The 25,612-nt window shown below is 46.1% G+C and overlaps 1 protein-coding gene and 1 long non-coding RNA gene across 7 annotated transcripts; one reads left to right on the top strand and one right to left on the bottom strand.

Annotated features, from left to right (window-relative positions):
* Nucleotides 1-3,760: 3,760 nt before the first annotated feature.
* On the bottom strand, nucleotides 3,761-9,369 carry LOC123062923 (protein WVD2-like 7). Of its 6 annotated transcripts, none has more exons than XM_044486615.1 (10): nucleotides 9,239-9,369; nucleotides 7,486-7,610; nucleotides 6,620-7,300; nucleotides 5,846-6,352; nucleotides 5,630-5,694; nucleotides 5,442-5,537; nucleotides 5,279-5,357; nucleotides 4,609-4,698; nucleotides 4,369-4,460; nucleotides 3,761-4,206 (listed from the first exon to the last, which is right to left on the bottom strand). In XM_044486615.1, the coding sequence occupies exons 2-10, from the start codon at nucleotides 7,555-7,557 to the stop codon at nucleotides 4,182-4,184; spliced, it is 1,707 nt and encodes a 568-aa protein (XP_044342550.1). In that variant the 5' UTR covers nucleotides 7,558-7,610; nucleotides 9,239-9,369; the 3' UTR covers nucleotides 3,761-4,181. The 6 variants fall into 6 exon arrangements, with proteins under 6 accessions (XP_044342550.1, XP_044342552.1, XP_044342548.1 ...); XM_044486617.1 differs by having other exon boundaries at nucleotides 9,279-9,297; XM_044486613.1 differs by having other exon boundaries at nucleotides 9,052-9,290.
* Nucleotides 9,370-9,721: 352 nt separating this feature from the next.
* LOC123062924 (uncharacterized) lies at nucleotides 9,722-12,756 on the top strand. The gene is made up of 4 exons (XR_006429958.1): nucleotides 9,722-10,067; nucleotides 10,272-10,940; nucleotides 11,652-12,080; nucleotides 12,167-12,756. It is a non-coding gene; the product is annotated as an uncharacterized lncRNA (long non-coding RNA).
* The last annotated feature ends 12,856 nt before the right edge of the window (nucleotides 12,757-25,612 follow it).

Raw genomic sequence — 25,612 nt, 5'->3', positions numbered from 1 at the left:
AATAGCAACAAACTAAACGATCATCGTGCTAAGCTAACAGATGGGTCAAATCAATCACATCATTCTCTAATGATGTGATCCCGTTAATCAAATAACAACTCATGTCTATGATTAGGAAACATAACCATCATTGATTCAATGAGCTAGTCAAGTAGAGGCAAACTAGTGACACTCTGTTTGTCTATGTATTCACACATGTACTAAGTTTCAGGTTAATACAATTCTAGCATGAATAATAAACATTTATCATGATATAAGGAAATATAAATAACAACTTTATTATTGCCTCTAGGGCATATTTCCTTCAGCGACGACCATGAGAAAAAAACCAAAACCAATGTGACAAAGTAAGATATGAAGGACCATACCTTACTACAACAACAACAACTACTACTACTACAACAAAGCTTTTTGTTCCAAACAAGTTGGGGTAAGCTAGAGGTGAAACCCATAATAGCAACTCCAATGGCGAGACCCATTTCGTCTGTCGCTGTCCGTTTGGGTCGGCGCGGACAGAAAAATCGGCCCAACGCGCCGACCCGAACGGACGGGCGTCCGCTTTTCGTCCGGGGGCGACCCATTCCCGGCCCATTTTTGAGCCGGATTTGCGTCGGTGCGGACACGCAACAGACGCACGCACGCTCGCCTTCTCCTCTCCCCGGGCCCGCTGGTCGGTGGCTCATTGGCCTCCCCCCACCCCTAGCAACCCTCGCCCGCCTTCTTCGTCGCCGTCGCCGCCGCCCTTTTTGCTGGCGACTCTGCCAGCTGCTGCCGCCTCCACATCTGCCCAGCAACGTCGCTCACTCCCCCCGTTGCTCGGCCACCGCCGTCTTGCCGTCGGGGAGCAAATTGTTTCCCGCCACCGCCTCCCAACCGCACAGCCGCCCGCGACCAAGAGGTCGCCTCCCCGCGCTGGCTAGATCCTCACCGACACGCTCGTCGGACGCCGGCCCACTCGTCAGAAGTCGGCAGGGCAGCTAGCTAGTCCGTGCGTGCCGCGACTCCACTCGCCGGCTGTCTCCTTCGACGCCCACAAGCTGTTCGACATTTTGCCAAGGTACGAAAATGGACTCCGCCGATGAGTTCTTTTTCCACAATTTCCTTTGCGACTCCGACGATTCGTCGTCCGACGATGAGGAGGAGATATTGGCTGCCGTGTTGGTCCATCACCACCGCAACAGCCAGCGGCCGTTGTTTCGTGGCTCCATTCTGGGCCACCTTCCGGTGTTGAATCGCAACCGAGAGAGCGGACATTTCCTTCTTTGAAAGGACTACTTTGATACAACAAACCCGTTATTCAAACATCACAAATTCCGCCGCCGTTTCCGTATGAGTGGGCATGTTTTCAACCGTATTAGAGAGGGAGTGGTCGGCTATGATGACTATTTCGAGTGCAAAGAGGATGCCATTGGCAAGATTGGTTTCTCCTCTTATCAGAAATGCACTGCCGCCATCCGAATGCTTGCATACGGAGTGCCCGGTGATCTCATTGACGAGTACGTCCGTATGAGCGAGTCTACATGCCTAGAGTCCTTGTATAAGTTCTGCAAGGTTGTTATTGTTGTGTTTGGCCCTGAGTACTTGAGAGAGCCGACAACTGAAGATATAACCCGTTTGTTGGCGATGAATGCCAGAAGGGGTTTCCCAGGGATGCTTGGCAGCATAGACTGCATGCACTGGGAGTGGAAGAATTGTCCTTCCGCTTGGCAAGGTCAGTATAAGGGACATGTCAGGGCTTGTACTGTCATCCTAGAGGCCGTGGCGTCTCAAGATCTCTGGATCTGGCACTCTTTCTTTGGCTTGGCTGGATCACACAATGATATCAACGTGCTTCAGCGCTCGTCGGTGTTTGCTAGCCGAAGGCAACAACCCACCGATGAACTTTACTGCCAACGGCCACAACTACGACAAAGGATACTACTTGGATGACGGTATCTATCCTCAGTGGACCACTATTGTAAGACAATACCCAACCCTGTCGGAGAGAAGAGGAAAAGATTTGCCCAGGAGCAAGAGAGTGCCAGGAAGGATGTCGAGTGTGCCTTTGGTGTTTTGCAATCTCGACGGGGCATCGTTCGGTATCCTGCTAATACGTGGAGCACGCAGAAACTGTGGAAGGTGATGACTGCTTGTGTGATCATGCACAATATGATCGTATAAGACGAGCGTCCGAAACGTCTGTACGATCAAGGGTTTCAATTTTAGGGTGATAATGTTGTGCCTGAGCATGGAGTAGCGGCAACGTTTGAACAGTTCACCCAATTTCATGAAGACATGCGTGATTGGAAAACCCACGTGCAGCTGCAAAATGATTTGGTTGAGCATATGTGGGCTCATATTGGCAACCAATAGATGTATCTTCTTTTATTCGGCTGCAAAACTATGTGAAACATTTCTTTTTATTTGTATCCGGCTTGTAAAACTATACTATTTTTATTCGATAAAACTATGTTATTTGACAATATGTTTGAATGCAAATCAATGTAAATATTGGGCGGCCAGCCGGCCACGCCGGCACATATGGGTCGGCCCGTTGGGCGCGCTGCCGGCCCAAATCTAAAAAAGAGCGGACGCAGGGCGGGCGGCCGACCCAAACGGACAAAAAACGGACGAAATCGCCGTCCGTTTGGGTCATCCCATTGGAGTTGTTCTAAGATGGCTCTGGCACATAGATAGTAAGCTTCCACGCATCTCTGTCCATAGCTAGCTAAAGGACCATACCTAGACAAATTTAATCTTCCAACACCACCATTGACGTCGGGAAGAAGATCTCGTCGTCGAATGAAGGGATGAAGATTATTTATTGTAGACGATGACATCTCCAAGGAAAATGATGACTACCAAAACCCTAAACCAATCTATTAAAAACACTATTGTTAATAAGAACTCCACTCATACATCGGGTTCCCCACCCCTCCCGCCACCAGCAAGGCCGCCGGAGGAGGGAAACCGATCTATGGTGGAGGCGGAGGTGCTGCAGCGGGTAGGTATTTTTCACGAGGCGGCGGTGTCAAAAAACCATCCAACCTTAGCGTCCACAGATGGACTTGAAACAATGACTTAAATCATTGACAAAAAAATAGGCAGATGGGTCACCAAAGCGATTGTTTCCCAATATTTGGCGGCCTTAAGAAAATACTGGCCCACGATACTCCCTCCGGTCCTTTTTACTCAACATATTAGGTTTGTCTGAAGTCAATCTCATTCAACTTTAATCAAGTTTATACAAAAAATTATTAATTCACATAACAACACATTTATTATTAGATCCATTTCGGGGTATATTTTCATATTATATTTCAGACAAAGTTAATGTGTGGAGTAAAAAGGATCGGATGGAGTACATGGCAACAGAGGGTCAGTTCCCTAAAAAAAAGGGTAGGTCGATCCAACGCTGTACGTGCACGCCCCTCTCCTCTGGTTCACAGTTCTACAACGATGATCAATCATCCTTTTTCCGAGAGAAACACAACGAGATGAGGCGTTCCACAGGCTTGTTGTCGAAGGGTAATGATGGATGGATGCGTGGGGCTTTCCCTTCGCAACCCCGGCGAGGCGCGTGCAGGGGTACTACCATGGCATGGCACCATCGCCTACTGCCGGCCCTCAACCTCGTACGTACGACCGATCTGGGCGAGGAAAAGAGCGCGTCCTAAGATCCACTGGCCGTCACGGTAGGACCTGCTGTGGCACCGTCTCTATTTTCTCATGAACTAACGCATGCAAATGCAATTCCCATGGCATGGACGTACGGTACGACTGCAGCACCAATGGTGATATATATATGCCACACATGGAGTTCATGGACATGCCACATTTCTTCCTGTCCCGAGGTTTTCGGCTAATCTTATATACAGTATACACTGTTCTAAGTCCCTTGGACGACCCCCTGCAAACAAAAAAAAAAGTCCCTTGGACGACGAAGCTAAGTACGTACGTATTCACTAGTGGTCAGTGGATATATATGACTTATGAGACATGTAGGAGCTACAGACGATATTCTTGAAACTGAACGAAGGTCGATGAGGGTGCTTGATGGAAGTGGTCGATACGCATAGACATCATACGATGAAATTGGATGGCGCAGAAAGCCCGTGCAGTGCTTTTAGATGCGTGTAACCGTACGGTGTCCCGCAGATCCACCGTTTACGCAGGCCACTAGCTTGGATGCTCCCTTTGCATCAATGCCATTGTGGTGTCGAGGCCCTGCATTGGACATTTGGGTGGTGGGTGAGATGGCCTGAGTTAGACTGTAAAAGAGGATGGTGTTTGAGTAGCTTGTGCTGACATAAGGTGGCTTTTTCAGTGTTCATGATGCGATATAAACACCAAGATAAAAGAATAAAGTGTTCATGATGAGCAGCTTACTTTGGCTTTCTTCCACCAACTGATGAGCCGCTCACAGTTGGTTTGCTCGTTGTTCTCGACGGACGGCGTGGTGGAGGCGGCGGTGTCGGTGGCTGCGAAATCGAGTGGATAAAATGTCAGCGTGTATTCTACAGATATAAAGATGCACATCATAGTACTACGAATAAATGGATGTCTCAGGATTGTGGGGGGAAGTGTCAATATGGTTAAGGACAGTGTGCTGACGAAAGAATGGCGTACGTTTGGTGCCCTGGACTTGGTGTTTCCTGCCTGCAAAGGAGTTGTTTTCTTCGATGTGGATGCTCGAGATTGCACTGTCGCCGGAATGCCCTACACAAAGGATCATCATGATCGTTAGCAAGTCCATTTTAATTGCTATGACCAGTACCTTCATGGCCCCATTTCAGTAATAATTATCCCCAGAAGGAATAATTGCAGAGATTGTGGTGAGTGCCAGTCAACAACACGATAATGACCCATTTGAATCATAACGTTTAGTTGCCTGGAAACTTAGACTATGCAAAGTTCAGGTGTGACCGTGTGAGTACTACAAAGAACTGGCGCATTCATCGGTATTACCTATTACTCTGTTTTTATGTGCCAACTGGAAGCAAGTTCCAGACCGTATTACTAGGGTTTATGAGCAGGAGACAGAAACTGTCCCTCTAAATTCAAACAGGACCCACTGTATCAGTTGTTACCCACATAATTACTTCTAATAACTAGTTGTTGAACCTACCATCCTTGTTATTTATCACAGGATTCACAGCTCTCAATCATGGAAAAACATTAAGCTTTGAGGGCAGATGGAACAACATTGATCATGAACAAGTTTTGAGCAAGGCTATGTCTATCGCAATATGCACAATCTAGCAGAGTGATCTATTATACGTTCTTTTGTGAAGCTTACCTCTATCTTTTTCAGCCTTGCAAAAGTTGCTTCTCCAACACTGGAACTCAGCATTTTCCTTGCTGGCAGGTTTACCGAGCTACATAGTGAGAAGTTTTTGTCAGGAAAATAGGGTCAAACCAGCCTTCATAATACATTCCAGTAACACCGTCAAGATTTGCACCTTGATTTTTGTTTGCCAGCCACTTGCAAGTCCATTCTCGCTGGCCTAGTTAAGTGACTGTGCATTGTTGAAGCATCTTTCGATCCTCTGATACTGCTGTTGGTCGAGGCAGTAAAAAGCAACGGAATTAAAACCACAAGACAAAGCCAAATCTTCAGAGAATGCGTCAACATGATGGCAGGACTAACCTTTTTGGCTCTGGCTTGGTACTTTTAGTAGTAGCATTCAGAGGGGCTGGCCTTTTCAGAGTGCTCTGCATGAAGAGATAAGCCATGTGAGATCTAACACCATTACGCTTCCAACGTTAAACATAAGCGCAAAACCCGCATGAATTTCTGTACATTATAGTTATCAGATGAATGTTAGTTCTGTTAACACTGGTGAGAGAAGAGGATGGAACATACCGCAGTGGTTTTCGTAACCTTTGGATGTGCCACACTTGATCCTGCTGTCTTGCTAGGAGTTCTCACACTATCCCTGGTAATAGAGCGTCTTTCTCCTGTAGAGGGCCGACGTGTGCCCTCAACATCAGAACGCTTTGCTGCACTTCCTCTGTCGACGGAGCGTCTTTCAGAGGTAGAGGGCCGGCATGGCGTGGCGACAGCGGCTTGCTTCTGTGCACGCCCTCTGGTGACAGGGCGTCTTTCGGCAGTGGAAGGGCGTCCTGGGGTGGAGAGATCAGCAGGCTTCTTAACGGTTGCCCTAGTGATGGGATGCTTCTCTCCGATAGAAGAGCGCCCGGCAGCTGAGGAAGGTCTTTTGACACCTGTAACCCCGAGAGCTTCTTTTTCTGTAATCCCGCGAGTCCGTGCCGTGCCGGCCATCTTCTGTGATGCCACACTTGAGCTACAGACATTGTTCGTCTTGGTCTTCTGGTTTGTAGTCATGCTAGGCTTCACTGAACCAGGCGTCTGAAATGGTTCAGGCAAAATGTGTTATGACTTACCAAAACATTCAGGCTCTTGGGCGTATAAACACAAAATATGTCCTCATGCAGCTAGCTAAAAGCAGTAAAGTGAGTATGATAGAAACTGTGCATTAAAAAGAGAGTATCCAAAATAAACTGCCATATCATCGGTCTACAAGGTCAGACAAGTAGTACTGTCATAGTAACAAGATAAAAGCAGCAGTGATTCAGACTTCAGAGGGTGATGTACCAAAGCTTGGTGTGTTATTACCTTAGTAACAGATGTCCGGTCCAGAGGGCTGCCTGCAACGGTTTTGACCGATTTTGGTATTATCATTGAAGCATATCTAAGTCTGGGGTCTTTGTCAGTATTTCTTCTAGGAGCCCTTGCATTTTCATAAGCTGCTCCATCATGACCAAGACCTGCATTTTCAACAACGGTGGAATCTGAATTACCACCAAGAGCATTTTCTCTACCATCCTGGTCGGTTTGCTGTGAAATTCTGGCTTCTGAAACAAGATTGGATGACGAAAGTTCGTTACGGAAGTCCTCGTCTTCATGGTCATGGTAGCATTGCATGCCCTGTTCAGATGTGGTCTCATGTGCAGCTCCTTCCACATAATCATAGGCAATTGTTCCAGATCCTGTGGGAGTTTCGAGCTCTTCGGCCGGCATATCTTCTGTTTGGCTTGAATCACTGCCATCACCACTGTATTCCAAGGTGAGTTCAGTTTGCTGAATTTGCTGCTGTGAAGCCTTGAGTTCCCTGATCTTCTTGTAGTACTCTTCAAAATATGCCTTCTTCTGAGCTACTAAACCATTGAACTTAACAAACTCTTCATGGCGTTTGTCATTACTAAATACAGACCACTTCTCCCAAGATAGTGACTCAAGTTCAAATCTTCCGAAGGATATGGAACCATGATTCAGTGTCTGGGATACAGAAACTCCCTGAGGAAAGTGGAAAAACAACATAGAGAAGCAGGTGAATCTACTAGCTGGGGGAAAAACTCTTTCCAGGAACAGAACTGCAATATTATTTTCTACTAATTCAGAATAAATGCAGCATTTCTAGTTGATTCACATAGTATACATAATTTAAATTACGCGGGGTATGAATATCTTCGAAAACTTACCTCAGAAACACCCAGGTCAGTTGTTTCTCCTTGTGACCAGGCAAAAAAAGTTTGATTGACCTCAGTCGCCATCGATTATTCTCCGGCTAATTCATCATAGCTGGGTAGAGTTTTGTTGGTAAACCCTGCAAAAGTTAATTCGTTATAATTAAATCATGACACAACATAACTGAAACACGTTGTGATATGCTAACAACTAAAAATATGAATAATGAAGCCTGCTGGACGTGGACGTTTTCTATCTACACGGAAAAATATTGCAAACTAAGATTAAGAACACACCAACGCTCATCTAACACCGCTAACAAGAACGCAAGAACAGGTGTTCAGAAACATTTTGCAACTCAAGTAAGAACTCAAAAGTAACCAAGCTACAGCCGAAGGCGAAAAAGACATGTAGTGTTACTTTCTGAAGAGGCCAGAATCCAGCATCGGTAGTGGCTTGGAATGGAGAATTTCCATCAGTGGAAGCTAACCAAGCAGCAGTAGTAAATTAATTCGGCAGGTCAATTATGCTCGAAGCATCCACCTTTAGCGCATGTTCCAACACCAATCCTTTCCTTTGGGGTCAAGATTCCACACACAAATAAAATTCCCACCTTCCGAGCTGCAGTTGAATCCCTCGACCCGGAACCATATGGAGGCAGAGACACTATAATCTTCCTCTCAACAACCCAGCTCGTGCCATTATTCGCTCACATCACATGCCAACTACCCAAACCAGTTGCAGAGGCCAAGTAAAAGAGAGATACGGAAATCTCTTGTGATTCAGAGAATTCAGAGAAAGGCCGACTCGGGCCTGTCCATGAAGCAAAATTTCCACCCGAGAAAAGGATTTTTAAAATACGGGGCGAAGGGGAAAAGGCCCGAAGATTGCATCTGGGGTACTGCGCGCGCAATTTCCGGTCCATGGGAACAGTAAAGAGACTTGAAGAAAGGAAAGAGGGCTGAAGAACATAATTGCCGTTTGGCGAACTGAAAAAGGGGAATTACTTTGCAGCAAAATGCGACTTTTTTTTATCGATTTATTATCATAAAACGAGGGGAAAACGAGAGAGTACTAAAATTCAACTTACCATGGAAAAGGAAAGAGAAGGCAAAAAGATAGATGAACTGAGAAAAAAAAATTAGTGCCACTTTTGCAGAGCGGCAAAAGCTGCGCTGAACTGAAAAGAGAGTGGACTTTTTGGCGAACACAAGAACCGGATCGAAACACCACCGCCGCGTGTTCCCCCTGGAAAAGCTGCAAATGCGAAACTCAACTTCTCCTAAAAAAAGAACCCGCACGGAAAGAAACGAAAGGACCGTGAGAAATCAGCAGAGGATGCAACAAATTTGCAGGAAATTCACCTCACTCGCCGCCCAACCAAGCAAAACAGAGGACGTGCAAAGGATAATCCTTGGGCGAAGATAGCAAGAGGGACTTGAGCAAGGAATGCATCCACGAAAACCCCGCGGCATTGCAGAGAATTCGGCGCCAAGAAAAACTGGCGCCCCCCCTCTAAACTGAAACCGCCCAAGAACAGCTACAGAGCCCGTGGGAAAAGGGCCAAAATCCTCCATTACCTGACGGCACGCCCGCACGCCCGCCGCTTAGCACTGTAGCACTGCCGCTGCGGCTGCGGTGCCACGGGAGGAGGAGAAGAACACAGAGGACGCAGGGTATGGCGAGGCAAAGGTATGGCGTGCTGCGTTGCGTGCAGCAATGGCTCTTAAATTTGGGCTTTGATTAGGCCGCGCGCGGGGTAATTACCTCGATTGATTCCTCGCGTAACTACACATACTACACGCACCGGCTGGCAGAGGAGAACGAAGCGGCCGGTGCTTCTTCTTCCAGTACTGCTGTGCGCGTCCCTGACCGTGGGCCCGGACGCAGCAGTCGAGTCGTGGTGGCCTGGTGGGACTACGGCCCAGTTCTTTTGGCTCAATTCTGACTCGTTTCTTCCCCATGAATCATCCGAGAATTATCAGAATTGCTAGTGTGTTTGAGAATCGTGAAACTCGGCGATTCTGGCAATTCTAGCCGGACCCTCAAAAGAAAAACTATTCGGTTTGAACTACTAACTCAATTGGGGACTCAAATCTCTTCTCTACTCCTATAAAAGACCCACTTGGTGGTGATGGTGTGCCTGCCATCTAGCGATTTCGACCGTCCGATCTGTATCTAACGCATCCGGTGGGAGCTTTGACACTTTTGCAAAACCACGCCCGCCACCCTCTTCGTATTCTTTCGAGAAAAATCCTTGGGCTCTCCATTCCAGGCCCATCCAGATCCATCCTCCGCCAATGGAACTCCGATATGCCGTGCTGGCCGCTGCCGCCGCCATCCGCCCCAATGCCTCGGATGCCTTCTGCTGCCGCAGCCACTACCACCACGACCTCCCCTCCGCCGCCCCTTTCCCGTCTCCTCCGCCCCCTCCCAATCTCATCATTGTCGTCTCCTCAGACCCCCCTCTCGCATCTGCTCAGACGCCGACAGCTGCAAGTGCACCGCGAGCTACGCGTTGCTTATACTCGCCGGCGGCAGCGCCACATGCTACACATTCTTCTCCATCGACGCGCTCCACGGCCGCCCCCTTCAGGTATGCGCTGCTCCCCGAGTACCTCCAAACCGTCTGAACAAAGCTAGGGTCAGATCGTCGTCAGCGTCGCCTTCGACCGTTAATCAGTTCGCTAGGCTGTCTCTCACACCTGTTGTTCCTCACACCTACTTAGCCTGATCTATCAAATCACAGTATTAGCACTTTCTGTGATCTCACATCACAGTTTTCTCTGCCCAATCGCAGGAGGCACGAAGAGATTGGCTATAGACCACACAAGAGAACAGGAGCCAGGGAAAGGCAGAAAACTATCAGGCAAGAAGTGTTCTACTGCACGTTTGAATCATGATTTGGATTCTCCTACAAATTTGTTTCTTTTTTATCATACCAATTAGGTTGCTATTTTGTTCATGATTATAATGATATGTCTGATGCCCAAGGCTGTGCTTTTCCTCCACATTGTCCAAGTTACTCAAAAATAAATAGCATGGCATTGGATTTGGTTGCAGTATAAGTATCATAGATTCATCTCCACCTATACCCCATCTGTGGGTGTCAATGTCAATCACTCTGATTCCTATATGCTAGCCTGAGCTGTGAATCGTTGTCTCATTGGGACTAATATATAACCTAGAAATTCTCAAAATAAAGCAAAACATCAAGCCCTTGATCATGTGGACCCTTACTTAAAAAGGCATGGATGTGATCTAATATAAGATTATTCCTTGATTTTCTAAGGTTCCTCACGATGTGCACACATGAAGGTTGTTGGACCGTTCAGATGCTCCTTCAGCGCGCCGTCATCCTCTTGTCCTCTAGCCAACGTCGATGACATTTTGGCATTGAGGAGAAAGTATTGCATCACACATGTGGATGTTGCTTGAGTCCCTGGATACTGGATCTCCTTGGGAAAAAGTAGGTGAAGACTTTGTAAAGATGCAGATTTATTGGACATGATAACCCTGTGCTTATTCTTCAGTTTATTTTGATCATATGCATTAGAAAGATTTCCTTTTTGGCTGCTATGCTACTATGCTAGGCATTAGAGGGATTACATTTTTTATTGGTGTGCCTGCTCTGCACCATTATCTAAAAAATCCTAACAAGAGTATGCATGTAGCTTGCTTTCACATGCTTCTGTTTTGGGAAACGTAGCAACAATACATCATGTATCCCTATGTCCTGCATATGGACGTGAGAAGAATCTCAAGCAAACCCTACTGAATTAAGACCGGTGAGGCGGTGACCCATGTTCAGCTAATTGTTTCACACACTTTTGTATGGGCACTGTTTAACATCTTATTGGATCTTTTTATTCCCTGAAAAAATAATAATGTAGGATATAAGATTGTCCAGTAAAATAGAGTAGGCTAATTTATAGACTGAAGTAAATTAATTTTGTTTTAAGGAATACATGTGTTTCATCACTCTCCATTAATTATATGGGGTTTTCACATTTACAAGTGTTGCATTTAACGGGATTTGAGAGGAAAGAGGTTTGTATCTTTTTTGTCCCATACATAAGTATATTTATCATCACTCTTCTGGATTTGATATAATACTATACTTGGATTCATGGGATTGTCTAACAAGGTGAAAGAGCTAACTCTTGGTGTTGTTTTACAGCAGTACTGTTTGTTTATTTCAATGTTGAACGTGGTTCCGACTAAAAACGCAAGCTGACAGAGGAGTTTCAGTTTCTTGTGAGGCAGCATGCTACTGAATGGAAAAGCCAAGTTAATACACAGGAACCTGCCGCCCCAAGCACTAGCCAGAAATGGAGCCCCCCTCCAGAGGATTGACTGATGATTAGTTGTGATGGAGCTTACTCAAAAAGCACTTCTGAAGGAGGGTAGGGTGTAGCAGCTTGTGATCATGAAGGTGACTTTGCCGCTTCTGGACAGCAGAGTCAAGCTATGCATGCCGAAGCATTCACGGTCAAAAAGGCGCTGTTTTTAGCCGAGCAGAGGGGGATTGGAAGGATCGTTTTGGAAACTGATTGCAGGAACCTGATTGCGGCTGTGAAATTCAATGCCTGCAACAGTTCAAGCCTTGGTCAGTTATTCTTAGAGATCAAATACATGTTTTCTTTGTCCTTTATTCAGTACTGAGTTGAATTTTGCCCTCGGGCGTGTAATCAGGTACCCATTTGCTAGCAGCAAACGATGCAGGGGAAAGCCACGGTTTCCATGCTACTTGGGAATTGGGACGTGAGCTACCATGATGATGTAAACCATTTGGTGGCCTGTTATTTAACTGGGCCTTAATGGAATACGAGTGTTCCATTCAAAAGAAAGGATGTGGTTCGACGCCAAATTGCATTTTAGTATTTCACGAGTGTTCCATGATGATGTAAACCATTTGGTGGCCTGTTATTTAACTGGGCCTTAATGGAATACGAGTGTTCCATTCAAAAAAAAGGATGTGGTTCGACGCCAAATTGCATTTTAGTATTTCACGGTGGAGCACTTTGAAGGTGGGTGTATTAAAGAGGAGACCCGGCAGGCTGAGGCCCTCTTGGCTACATTTGAACAACGCAAAGATGAGGATGATATGGAGCGGTGCAAAGGAGAAATTACAGCATTATGCTATCAAATAACTTTTCAATGAATGGTCAATGAAATTGTTGAAATATGGTTGTTATAAGATAGGTTTGTGGTATTAAGTTTGTCTTTGAGTCAGAATACTATTGAGCGTCTTTCAAAAAAAAAAAAGAATACTATCGAGCGGATGGACCTTAAGTTAAAATAGAGAATGGATGCCATGTCTTGGTTTACTTTCATTACCTACTACCTCGACACGTTTAAGGATAGGAAACCACCGAGTTATGCACTAGCCTTGCGGTATATAAGTTGCCACTCTCAAATGTTATATAGACTTCATCCATGTTATTTAATCACCCGCTTGATCATTTAGTTACATTATTGCCCGTAGCAACGCGCGGACATTTAACTAGTTACAGCCAATATGTCACTGGGCCAGCCAGACCGAGCGACCTCATACAACAATAACAGGTTAGAATTACAGAAAAAAACTGGACAGACAATTCTGTGGGCAGTTTTCAGAATCGCAATTCTCCAGAGTTATAGGGCGAAAAGAACTGGCCCTACGTGTGTTCTTCTACGGCGCGCCCTCGTCGAAAGTGGAAACTGCTTCGGCGCCCATGAAATCGACTTGTGTTGATTTTTTTAGTTATTATTGGTGGATAGATTCCGAGTTTGGGTTGAACCTCCAGAGGTTGAGGCTGGCTGGGCAAGCGAGGGTAGGCCAAGGCAGGTTGGTGGAGGATAAGGCCAAGCGCAAGAGGGGTTCGTGCTCTCCAAATTATTGGATCACGGTTGGGACGGGGATGCATGGCGTGGCGTGGTGCCGAACAGAAAGCTTTTTGAGAGGCTTCCTCCGTCGTCGTCGTCATCAGCGGCAGCGGCAATTTTCTCCCTGCCCATTTCGGGGGCTTGTCTGTTTCCCATCCCGTGGGCCACTCGGTCCATCCCCGGTAGCAGTAGTAGTACTTGTTTCGTCCTTCCGCTCTTGAGATCTCTCTCGGCCGCATTTTCCCTGCGTGCGTCGGTGGTAAGTTAAGGCAGGCGTCAACCGTCAACGCAGGCTTTATCCTCGTTGATTGGATGTTCATGATCACTTGCAGCATGCATATATTAGTGTGGCGTCCAAGGTAAGGTTGTGCCTCGCCGGCCGGCCGGCCGGTAATACTTCGTCCATCTCGTTGCAAAATGTTGGGATTGAGATCATTTACAGCCGGCACCTCAAAATCGTTTCGAACGTCCGGGCGGATAGCTCGGTCATCAAATTCCGGCATACCCGAGGGCATCAAACGGACTTCAAACGCATGAGTTGATAGGTACCCCTCGTATGCAGCCCAAATATGAGGTGAATATGATAATGCATCCGAACACGCCCGTCACGTCGGACTGACATCGGGGTTCCATGCGAAATCGTCCGAAAACCCGGCGGTCCGAATCTCGTCTACTCCGTCGAACCGATGTCGCCACTCCGGCGGGCCGTGTAGTACCTAGCCCGGCTATTTAAGCCGATCGCCGGCACCGAAACACTACCGCTCCACATTTTGCTCCGCCCGCTTGCCACTGCAGCCACTTTCGACTCCCCGTCCGCCACTACTAGAGGCCATGTCCCCCACGCCGTCAGATAAGGGGCCACCCATTTCTAACGCCGGAGCGCCGCTGCAGCTCCTTGAGCAGATCCGGACAAGGCGCGAAGGCCGGATCACCGCGGGGCTATCTTTGGATGCAGTGGATCTGAAGGAGGAGTTGGAGGAGGAGAAGGAGGATGTGAGGGACACCAAGGACGTGGATCTGCAGGCGGAGCAGCGGACAATCCTCGATTCCCTCCGCTCGGGGTCGAATACGGAGGCGAGACGGCGTCGCCAGTTGAAGATGGAGGCACAACACGCATCGAAGGAGGAGATGTTCGCCTACATGGATGAGGTGTAGCGGGAGGAGGAGCCAGAGCCCTCCTATGCACCCGTCCACCCACCGGCCGGCACTGACGTCGTGGACATTTTCGATGGCGAAGATTAACTAGGATAGTACGTAGAATTTCTTTTACATGCTTTGTAAGTGTTAAAATACGAAAGAATTAGATACAGAATAGCTAAATTGAGTCGTGACCGGTCACTGTTTGCGGACACATCGGGTCACGCCCGCAGGACCGTATTTATAAAGTCCGGCGGCAGATGCCCTTATCCCGTGCACCGGCCCACCGGGTGGCAAAAAACCACGAACAGCGAACCTAGCCCGAATGCCTTTTGCCTTTCGCGCCCCTACGTGTTTGGTCGATTTGGATCCATCGACCGTGTCGCACCCGCGCGGCGTGGTGGATTTGGACGCATCCCATATGCATGCACGTTGACACCGACACGTTCCCCTGTCCGCCCATGCATGCATGTTACCCTGCCGCATGCAGGCATGCAGCTTCGCTTCGTAGGAGAAGGAGAAGGAGCAGCAGCAGGCAGGCGTTCGTGCGTTTTGTTTGGACGCGCGCCGAACTGCGTGAGCCAACGTGCCGCCGTTCGTCTCCGTTCTCCTCTCGTGCGTGCCGCGTGGTACGAGTTGAGCTGAGATCGACGATGGATCCATGTGGCAGTAGTGGTACAGGGAACAGACTGGGCTTGGCAAACCAAACAAGATCCGGGATTACTATACTGTTACGGGGGAGGGCGACGGGTCACGTGGCTCCGTCCGCGGAACGCTCCCCGCTGCCGCTGTGTCGCAACGTGCCGTGCCGCTCATTGGCTCGCCCGTTGGGTTCCGGTGCAGTGGCTGGCCTGGAATATTCTGACATGTTTTGGTTTAACTTACCTCTTTGACAGCCGTGAATCAACCTGTGGTTGAGTTGGTTAGCTGGACAGTGGTATTCCTAACCCATCAGGGTTCAAATCCTGATGCTCACATTATTTCTAAATTTATTTCAGGATTTTCGGTGATGAGTTTTCAATAAGAGGAGACGCTTATGTCTATACTGATGCAAAAAAAAAACCTCTTTGACAGCCCGGCGCAGGGATGTTCCGCCGACATGCAAAGCCAAATCGGCCGGGGTTTACTCTATACTACCTGAGGCCATGTGCTTGATCTGTACGCCGACGCAAGCTTGGCTGCACAGGTCAGGTCAGATCTCATCTGGCGTGTGACGGTGCGTGCATCGGTCACTGACGCCGAGCATGGCTGCGGCCGGAACAGATCGATCGGTCTCTACGTGTCGGATCGAGCTGCGCTGGATCCGATGGTTCCACTTGCTGGAGGGACGACGGAAGACGTGGGCTCGGAGAAACGTCCAAGGGATCCAAGGGTTGGAAACCCTGAAGCACATGAAGGCCACGTGCATGGCCTTGCAAGGCATGCTTGTTAGCCCAGGAATCTTTCCCCGGAGACCCGTTCGTTATTCTGGCTGAGCATGTCCCAAGGAACAAAAAATTAGTCCCAAGGAGAGCAAAGCTCGCTCATGTTCCCGAGCGAGCACAAACGTTCCGTGAAAGTCAATGCAGCTGGACTCTCTGTCACTGTCAGTCGATCTTGTCCCGAAATTTCACGGTGTACCCCTACCTCGCCAGCTTTTTTTCGAAAAGGGGACCTACCCGTCCCCTCCAGTACCACTCTACCACCTTTGCACGAGTGCCCTACCATTGAGGGCTCCGGAGCGTCAATGCCGGCCGTCCTTGGGCGTTCAGCTTTTCTCCCCTCTCCACGTCCCTCCTTTCTTTCTGGAGCCTTTCTCACCGGTGATCAGAGCCCAACAGCATGGTCACGGACACGGGTTTAAAAGGGCGGCAAGAAAGGGATGACAGGGGCGAGGGAGCGGGGACCATCCGAACAGCATTCGGGTCGCTGATCCTGGACTCTCGTCGCGCTGTCTGCGGAAGAAACAGGAGTTTGCCGACCCGAAAACATACGGCGAGGTAGGGTTCTCACGGTCTCGTCGACGAATGTTCCACGGGAGAGCTGGCTCAAATATACTAGCCTGGTGGTAATATTTTGATGAGAGAGCAGAGGCGTAGATGGGGATATATGATACTACTACTATCGGGTTGGTGTGCCTTTGCTTTCGATCAGTCAAGACGGGGCCCGGTGCTCCAGTTGTTTACACAGTTTTCTGTACTTGAAACCGATCGGTTCTCCGTCCAATTGTCTAGGACGTGCCTACGCATTAAAAAATATCTGAAAAACAAGTGTACTATCGCATGCATTAGGTGAGTGCCATCGTTCGTGACACATGGGAGGATCAAAGAGTATCCTAGGCTTGGAAATTTCGCTCTCGGAACTTAATCATCTGCGTGCCCTGCCACTTTAAAAACTACTCCTACTCATGTAATGAGATTGGGAATATGAAAATATGGACAGAGACTGTCGCCATGGGGGTGCTCAAGTTGGACCAGAGAGATCGGAGAGGTTTCATGCACAGGAAGCACAGCCGGAAGGGGGGATCTCGTGTACAAGGAACAAGAATTGTAAATGCCGAAGAACGATCGTACACACCATTGAAAAATGCATCTCATTTCCACACAAACATTGACATGCATGCAAGGAAACAAACGTAGAATAACCGAAGAACTCAGATGAAGTTTCACTAGGAACCGAGAACTAACACAGTGTGTAAGACCGGATTAAGGGGGCACGGTTTTTTTGTGTGTGGAAAACATAGCTCCCAAGTAGCATGTTCTTTATCATTTGTTTCAAAACAATTTGTAGTATTTTTAAAAGATTTGGATCTTTAGGAACTTTCCTATGTTTGTTGCGTGATTCGTTTGATTTTTTTCTTAAGAATCATTTGTACTCTATCTAGAATAAAAAATTCCATCCACTCAAATTTCTTAGCAGAGTTCCATTCATATAATTCAAACATGTTGCCATTCAAATGTCAAATTCCAGGAACACGAAGGGTTTATTTTGCCACAGAAAAATCTGTAATGAGCAATGTCAATGATCTCACAACACATATAGGCATCTCATAGATAGTATATTTCATAATTGTTTACACCTACAATAGAAAATCTTATGCTTCAAATTATGTCAACTTGTCAAGATATTGATATATGTGTACGCTCTAGAAGTCTTCACCAAGATATTTACAGGTACTAAATTTGAAATGGACATATACAAGTACACAACAACACATTGGTGGCACACATTAAACTGCAAAATAATATTATCTCGTCTTTTGTTTATTAGGATGGATGAGACCAGTTAATCGAACGAAATCTATTATCAAATGAATTAAATTTCATGCTACCAAAAATGATTTCATTAAAAAAATAATATTTAGCAACATTAAAAGCGAGAATTTATAGATGAAAAATCATCTTAGTATTTGACGGCACTGCTATGTGGTTAACTGAGCTAACTATAGGCTATAAATAAGTGAACAAGTTTATTATAAATAGCAACAAGCCTACCATTTTGGTTGTATTTAAGTTGTTGCTTGGATAACCATGAATATATGAAATTATGAGTTTGTAGCCGGCTATTAGAAAAATCGGCTTTTTAAATTATATTCTAGATAACTACTTTACAGAAAATCATGTTTGGGTAGGATACCGATTTGATTCCTCCCATGACTATTTGTAAAATCCACCTGTCTATTACTTTATTTGAGTAGGATACCGATTTGCTTCCTCCCATGAATAGTGCGGCCATCTTTTTTTCTCACATTTTCCAGTGTTGCCCATTGCCAACAGCTTCCCAAGCTCCTACCTACGATTTATCCTCCGTTGTCCGTCCTCAGCCCCTAGACGTCGGTGTCCTCCTCGTTCCATCGTCCTCAGCGATCTTCGCGATATGGGGCAATAAATTCCGTAGTATTTACATAGCCCAAATCAACAAGATAAAGTTACCTGCAAATATGGTTTCATAGCACACTCAAAATCTTTATATTAATACACTAATATATGGTTCATATATTTGTACTTTTTACCTTCAGGAATAACAAAAATCTCACTATTAACAATCCATCTTAAAACAATTTGATCTGGCGCATAAATTTCCCATCTAGCAACGACATAAGAATGTCATCTCAAATGACACTACCACCATTACATTTTGAGAGGGATGACCATGTCTATTTCTATAAGGATTTTGCTTATCAAGCCTGATTTTTGCATCAATATGTGTCCCACTAATTGATCATATGTAATTCCATTGGGATCTTTTGATAGTCAAAGAATAAAGTTTAAAGTTTGCGTGACATAGCATTTAATCATAATTGAAAGGAACATTTGTTTAGGCTAGAAAAATACCTTGAAATATGGGAAGAACCTCTATCCATCAATATTTTTACTGGGACTTCGTTGCTTGCATCTATTATGCAAACATCATCCAACTCGTTGGTGTGCCTTTTCTTCCGATCGGCCAAGACGGGGTCCAGTACTCCAGTTGTATATATAGTTTTCAGTACTTTAGATCGTTCATTTGTCCATCTAATTTTTATCTATAAGAACGTTTAGATCACTAAATACTTTTATATCTCTTTACGGAGGGAGTACTCCGGGGTATATGTATATACGTACATGGGAGTTCGGAGGTATGCATAAAAATATCTGAAAACAAGTGTACTGCCACATGCATTAGGTGAGTGCCATCGTTCATGACACATGGGAGAATCAAAGCGTATCCTAGGCTTCAAATTTTTGCTTTCGGAACTTGATCATTTGTGTGCCTTGCTCTTTTAAAAACTATATACTCACGTAACATGATCGGCGAATATGAAACTTTGGACAGAGACTATTGCCATAGAGTGTTCAGTTGGGCCAGAGAGATCCGAGAGGTTTCATGTAAAAGAAGTAGAGCTGAAAGTAAGACTGGAGGGGATCTAGTGTAGAACGAACGAGAGGGAGGTAACCAATTAACTCTAAATAATCTTGGAGAACAATTTATACGCATGATCGCAAAATGCATCTCATTTCCACACAAACAATGACATGCATGCAGGGAAAACTGTAAATAACTCAAGAACTCATAGCAAGTTTCATGGGAAGTAATACAATGTGTAAGACCAGGTTAAGGGGGCAAGTTTTTCCTTTTGGAAAAACCAGCTTCTAAGTATGCATGTTCTCTATCATTTGTTTCGAAATAATTTGTCCGATTTTTGAAAGATTTGGATGTTCAAGAACTTCTCTATTTTTGTTGTTTGATTTGTCTGATTTATTTCTTATGATTCATTGTACTCTATCTAGAGGAATATTTTCATGCACTCAAACTTCTTGGCAACATTCCTTTGTTTTATGGGAAAACTTTGTTTTTGCCACTCTAGTTTTTGCCCACTTTGCTTATGCCACTTTAGAATTTGACATCTCACTTTTGCCACTCTTAGCTTTTGACAATGTTGGGGAACGTAGCAGAAATTCAAAATTTTCCTACGTGTCACCAAGATCTATCTATGGAGAAACTAGCAACCAGGGAAGGAGAGTGCATCTACATACCCTTGTAGATCGTTAAGCGGACGCGTTCATGAGAACGGGGTTGAAGGAGTCGTACTCGTCGTGATCCTGATCACCGGAGATCCTAGTGCCGAACGGACGGCACCTCCGCGTTCAACACACGTACAGCCCGGTGACATCTCCCACGCCTTGATCCAGCAAGGAGAGAGGGAGAGGTTGAGGAAGATTCCATCCAACAGCAGCACAACGGCGTGGTGGTGATGGAGGAGCGTGGCAATCACGCAGGGCTTCGCCAAGCACCACGGGAGAGGAGGAGGAGGAGAGGCAGGGCTGCACCAAGAGAGGAGAGGTTCTCGTGTATTGGGCTGCTCCAAAACCTCCAATATATATAGGGGAGGGAGAGGGATGCGCCCCCATCTAGGGTTTCCCCCCCAAAGGGGTGCGGCCAGCCCTAGATGGGGCTTGGGGAGGCGGCCAAGAGGGTAAGAGAGGGGAGGCGCCCACTAGGTGGGCCTTAAGGCCCATCTGGACTAGGGTTTGCCCCCTCCCACTCTTCCTTGCGCCTTGGGCCCCTTGTGGGGGCGCACCAGCCCACCTAGGGGCTGGTCCCCTCCCACACTTGGCCCACACAGCCTTCTGGGGCAGGTGGCCCCACTTGGTGGACCCCCGGGACCCTCCCGGTGGTCCCGGTACATTACCGATATCGCCCGAAACTTTTCCGGTGACCAAAACAGGACTTCCCATATATAAATCTTTACCTCCGGACCATTCCGAAACTCCTCGTGACGTCCGGGATCTCATCTGGGACTCCGAACAACATTCGGTAACCACATACAAACTTCCTTTATAAACCTAGCGTCATCGAACCTTAAGTGTGTAGACCCTACGGGTTCGGGAATCATGCAGACATGACCGAGACGTTCTCCGGTCAGTAACCAACAGCGGGATCTGGATACCCATGTTGGCTCCCACATGTTCCACGATGATCTCATCGGATGAACCACGATGTCAAGGACTCAATCGATCCCGTATACAATTCCCTTTGTCTAGCGGTATTTTACTTGCCCAAGATTCGATCGTCGGTATACCGATACCTTGTTCAATCTCGTTACCGGCAAGTCTCTTTACTCGTTCTGTAACACATCATCCCGTGATCAACCCCTTGGTCACATTGTGCACATTATGATGATGTCCAACCGAGTGGGCCCAGAGATACCTCTCTGTTTACACGGAGTGACAAATCCCAGTCTCGATTCGTGCCAACCCAACAGACACTTTCGGAGATACCTGTAATGCACCTTTATAGCCACCCAGTTACGTTGTGACGTTTGGTACACCCAAAGCATTCCTACGGTATCCGGGAGTTGCACAATCTCATGGTCTAAGGAAATGATACTTGACATTAGAAAAGCTTTAGCATACGAACTACACGATCTTTGTGCTAGGCTTAGGATTGGGTCTTGTCCATCACATCATTCTCCTAATGATGTGATCCCGTTATCAACGACATCCAATGTCCATGGTCAGGAAACCGTAACCATCTATTGATCAACGAGCTAGTCAACTAGAGGCTTACTAGGGACATGGTGTTGTCTATGTATCCACACATGTATCTGAGTTTCCTATCAATACAATTATAGCATGGATAATAAACGATTATCATGAACAAGGAAATATAATAATAACTAATTTATTATTGCCTCTAGGGCATATTTCCAACAGACAATACATCACAAATGCCATTCCGTGGCAAAAACGATAATTTTTCATTTCACTTTTGCCACTCTTAGCTTTTGACATGTATCACAATTGTCACTCTAATTTTTTTGCTTTTGCGACGAAATGGCAAAAGTGATATATTGTCAAAAGCTAAGAGTGGCAAAAGTGAAATGTCAAATTCTAGAGTGGCATAAGCAAAGTTTGCAAAAACTAGAGTGGCAAAAACAAAGTTTTCCCTTGTTTTATTGTGATGCCAAACACTCTTTAATCCAAATTTCTATTATCCTCTAATCCTATACGATTCAAGACGTCATCATGTGTGAGAATCCTAGGAATCAAAGAGGCCCAAAAAAACACAACTTCAAGTAGGCTTAAGCAAGATGAACCCTACATGAAGCTCGGAATTCCCATGTGTATGTATGAACAGTGTGACCTATGATTGAGCAGAAAAAGACAAGGGTGTGGAATGTACAATTAGCTTATCTTTCCATGGGTTGTGACCATTCAGATGGAAATGGGTCAGAAAGCAAGCACAGTGTGGCGGTGTCTGTTGTTCAGACAGTGGAAACAAAGATGAGTTGTATGAGCCTCATCTTGTATGCTTTACCCTCAACATTGTACGACATAAAATGGAAGCTTGATTAGTTACACAAAACATTGAAGTGCAATTGCTAATCTTCGTTATTATCAACTTCCCGACGATCCATGGTCGTTGTTGCTTTTGCGTTCTCTTTGTAGCTCAAAACTCTTTCCCTCTCTTCATCTGGTGGAAAATGCCTCGCGTGAGGAGAATACAAGTATGAGATGATTATAACTACCAAGACGATAACTGTGATTCAAATGCCTTAGACTATCCCCTAGCCTCGCCCTATAAAAGGGACGAGAGCTAGGACTACAAGTTTCCTAATTGACCTTGAGCCTTGATCATTTGAGGGGGCCTTGCTTTGCACGCCAAGAGGAAGAGTCTTCCAAAAGTTGGGCCTCTAATCAGGTGAAGGTTCCTCACCAAGGCTTGATCTCCTCGGCCGTGAGGCCGGCACATTAATGGGCCTCCCATCTGATGGGCCACTCCTGGTATAGTACACCGCTAGGAGAGATACCCTTCTACAGAGGTCATTGAAAGTGCATTTGTCTCTAAATGGTATTTGACTGTGATAACAATATGGTTAATGAAAGCTAATGATGGGTAATAAATTGTATCTCATGTCATTGCTTCCTCGAAGGTTATTTTAAGGAGATGTATGACCCCCACCCCACCCCACTTGAAAAGGGAAAAGGCGTAGTTTTTTACGATACGAAATTTTGTTTGGTTTCTTTCAATCATAGAAAAATTGCACTATTATGAGGGATCGAGGTTCTTGAAAAAAGTGTGAGATGACGCAAAACATATATTCCCAACTATCCTACACCTAATACTCGGTTTAGCCTAAAATCCACCTTATTTGTGCCCACGACCTGCATACCTCGTGCCCACGGGGTCCGATGGTTTCTAGCTTGTGTGTTTTCTTGTGTAGCTTGTTGGCTTGTTGTACTGCATAATACGGGGGGTATCACCTAGTTGTATATCTAGAGAACTTACATTTCCCCACTTTCCTCTAAAAGCAACTAAGAAAAATATTAAATTTGGTACTCGCCTGTTCACCCCCTCTAGTTGGCATATAGGGCATCTTTGATCCTTCAAATTGTCTTCATAAATGTGGACCAAGATGGATAGATTCCATCGGCTAAATAGTAGCTTTGGTCATATTGTGGCCATTCACAATGGAGTTGGAAGGTGGAGCAGTACAACTAGCTAGCCTACAAACGTATGAGATCTCCGTGGGATAATGATGTCATTGTGAGATCTAGGAAACTGAAAGTAGCAATGACAAATCCACAAATATTTGGAGGTAACCGCTTCCAAAAGACTTGTTGGATCGTGGCATTGCCCGCTGAATTGTCTGTGACAAGCTACAGAGCAATTCTTCCACCTCCAATGCATGCAGTCAACACTCCATAGCACATCTCATGCCATCCACTTGTTGCATCCATCGCTAAAAGGATTGCCATGTCCTCGACATTGGGTGCTTGATGATACTGCTCTACATAAACCCTCGCCACAATTTCAGCGAACACTTTCGTGCACTTAATGATTGTATCTTCCGCCATTTGACGATACTCATCCAATTCATCTACAAGAACGCTATATGCAATCGTCCGAGGTGTCGCGGTCACCTTCTGAGAAGGGAAAATCCAGCAGATCAGCGCTTCTTTGTTGTTGGAAGAAAGGTTTATTGGCTTCCATGGCATCGGCAATTCGACAAAACAACCGTTCGGTAATGTGGGATCATCGACGAAACATTTGAGCAGGGAAGGTACAACCAGACAGAAAGTAGTCACACATGACCTTCTCGTGGCCTTCGGTTCTGTTCCGATGAAATATAGCACGACCAACCTTCAATCTTGCATGCTTCCTCTTTGTTCCGGCTACCGCTATCCAGTCAGCAACCACTATGAGAACCTCGTCTTCTTCGGCGTCTATGATTTCACTCTCGGACTTGGAGTTTGAATCCTAAGATAAATCATCAAAAAATAGCTCTACCAAGGGATTCATGTACACATAATGTGAATCATATGTCATGTACACAGAATCTATGAGCCGCTAAACTTAATTTACAAGGATACGTTGCGAAAATGTACATTTTGTCAATTTGTCGAACACCTTGAGGATGCGCCGAGAAAGGGGTGGCATGGCCGGATGACATGAAGCAGGCACGGGGCTGCGGCGGAACGTTGGAGGCCCGGGAACGTCTTTGCGGAGGCGACCAGGGCCAAATCACGGCGGTCTGGGCGGCGGAGGTGGCACCAAACGTCGGCAGGGCAGGGATGAGATGTGGGTGGCGCGCTAGTCCTAGAATGTCCGTGGCGCCAAGATTTAGATGGATGGAAGGCGTGCTATATAGCACCGCCAACCGCCAAATATGGAGACTCACGTGTTCAATTTGAAGCGGCCTCCAAAGATCATGTCAATCGAGCATGTGATGGTGGATCTGCTAGAGCGTTTTTTTTGGCAAAAATCACCACACTAGCGGTTATTGTGACTGTCAGGCCGATACGACGACTTAGCTAGAGTTGCTCTTATGTAAGATAGCTTTGCAACTGTTAAAATTACCAGCTAGATTTGGATAATTTATTTACCTCCTCTAAATGCTCTATTGGATCGTTCGGCATGGCTCAAGTTTTTTCTTGGTTGGCCAAACTTTTTCTTCAACCATGGAACATTTCAAAACTACAAATAAAAATATGCATGACTCAGGTTTGTGGAACGAACTTTCGAACCACTCCAGGTCCGTCAGAACAAAGTTAGTGACAACTATTCCAATCAGGATGACACTGTAACCTGCATCAGTGGCTATTAGTCCTCACCCTTTCGAGTATTTTTTCAACACTCCTCTAGTCCTGTGCGGCTGTGCCTATCAGGTTCAGACGGAGCTCTCAGAAAAATTTCCGCCTGAACCGTGTCATTTCCGTCAGCTGAACAGTTAATCCAACGGAGAGACGATGCTGGCAAAGCTATTATGATATACTAGCATGAAAAGAGCTCGTGTTCCGTCGTCGATCCTAGTACGTCCCATGCATTATGTTATTTGTAGGTGCACCTAGCCTTAGCAGCAGGAAAGAGCTGAGCGTGATACACGAGCTACCGTTGCTAACGTCGACTGATCGACCGTACCGAGTAGACCAGCAACACCGAGCCGCGAAACCAGCATTCATGCGTGATTGAAGTGACAGCGACGAAATAAGAAGAAAATAATATAGTGTGCCCGACGCTTTCCGAGGTTCAACTTTGATCATAAATTTAACCGACGAGACCAACTGCGGCGGGAGAAAAAATTATATAATTGAAAACTTCTTTCCAATACGAATTCACTGATATAATTTTTGCTCTCGACGCAATCGGTCTTGGTAGTTAAATTTACGGTCA

This window comes from Triticum aestivum, chromosome 3A (genome assembly GCF_018294505.1).
Source record: "Triticum aestivum cultivar Chinese Spring chromosome 3A, IWGSC CS RefSeq v2.1, whole genome shotgun sequence".
In the NCBI taxonomy this organism is placed as follows: domain Eukaryota; kingdom Viridiplantae; phylum Streptophyta; class Magnoliopsida; order Poales; family Poaceae; genus Triticum; species Triticum aestivum.
This window is presented reverse-complemented; position numbering and strand designations above follow the sequence as displayed.

Excerpts from the sequence above, each read along its gene's own strand:
- LOC123062923 (XM_044486615.1), bottom strand. The coding sequence starts at position 7,557 with ATGGCGACTGAGGTCAATCAAACTTTTTTTGCCTGGTCACAAGGAGAA. Across the intron at positions 7,301-7,485 it reads CTGACCTGGGTGTTTCTGAG|GGAGTTTCTGTATCCCAGAC; the intron begins GTAAGTTTTCGA and ends CACTTTCCTCAG. Across the intron at positions 4,461-4,608 it reads CCAAGTCCAGGGCACCAAAC|CCACCGACACCGCCGCCTCC; the intron begins GTACGCCATTCT and ends TCGATTTCGCAG.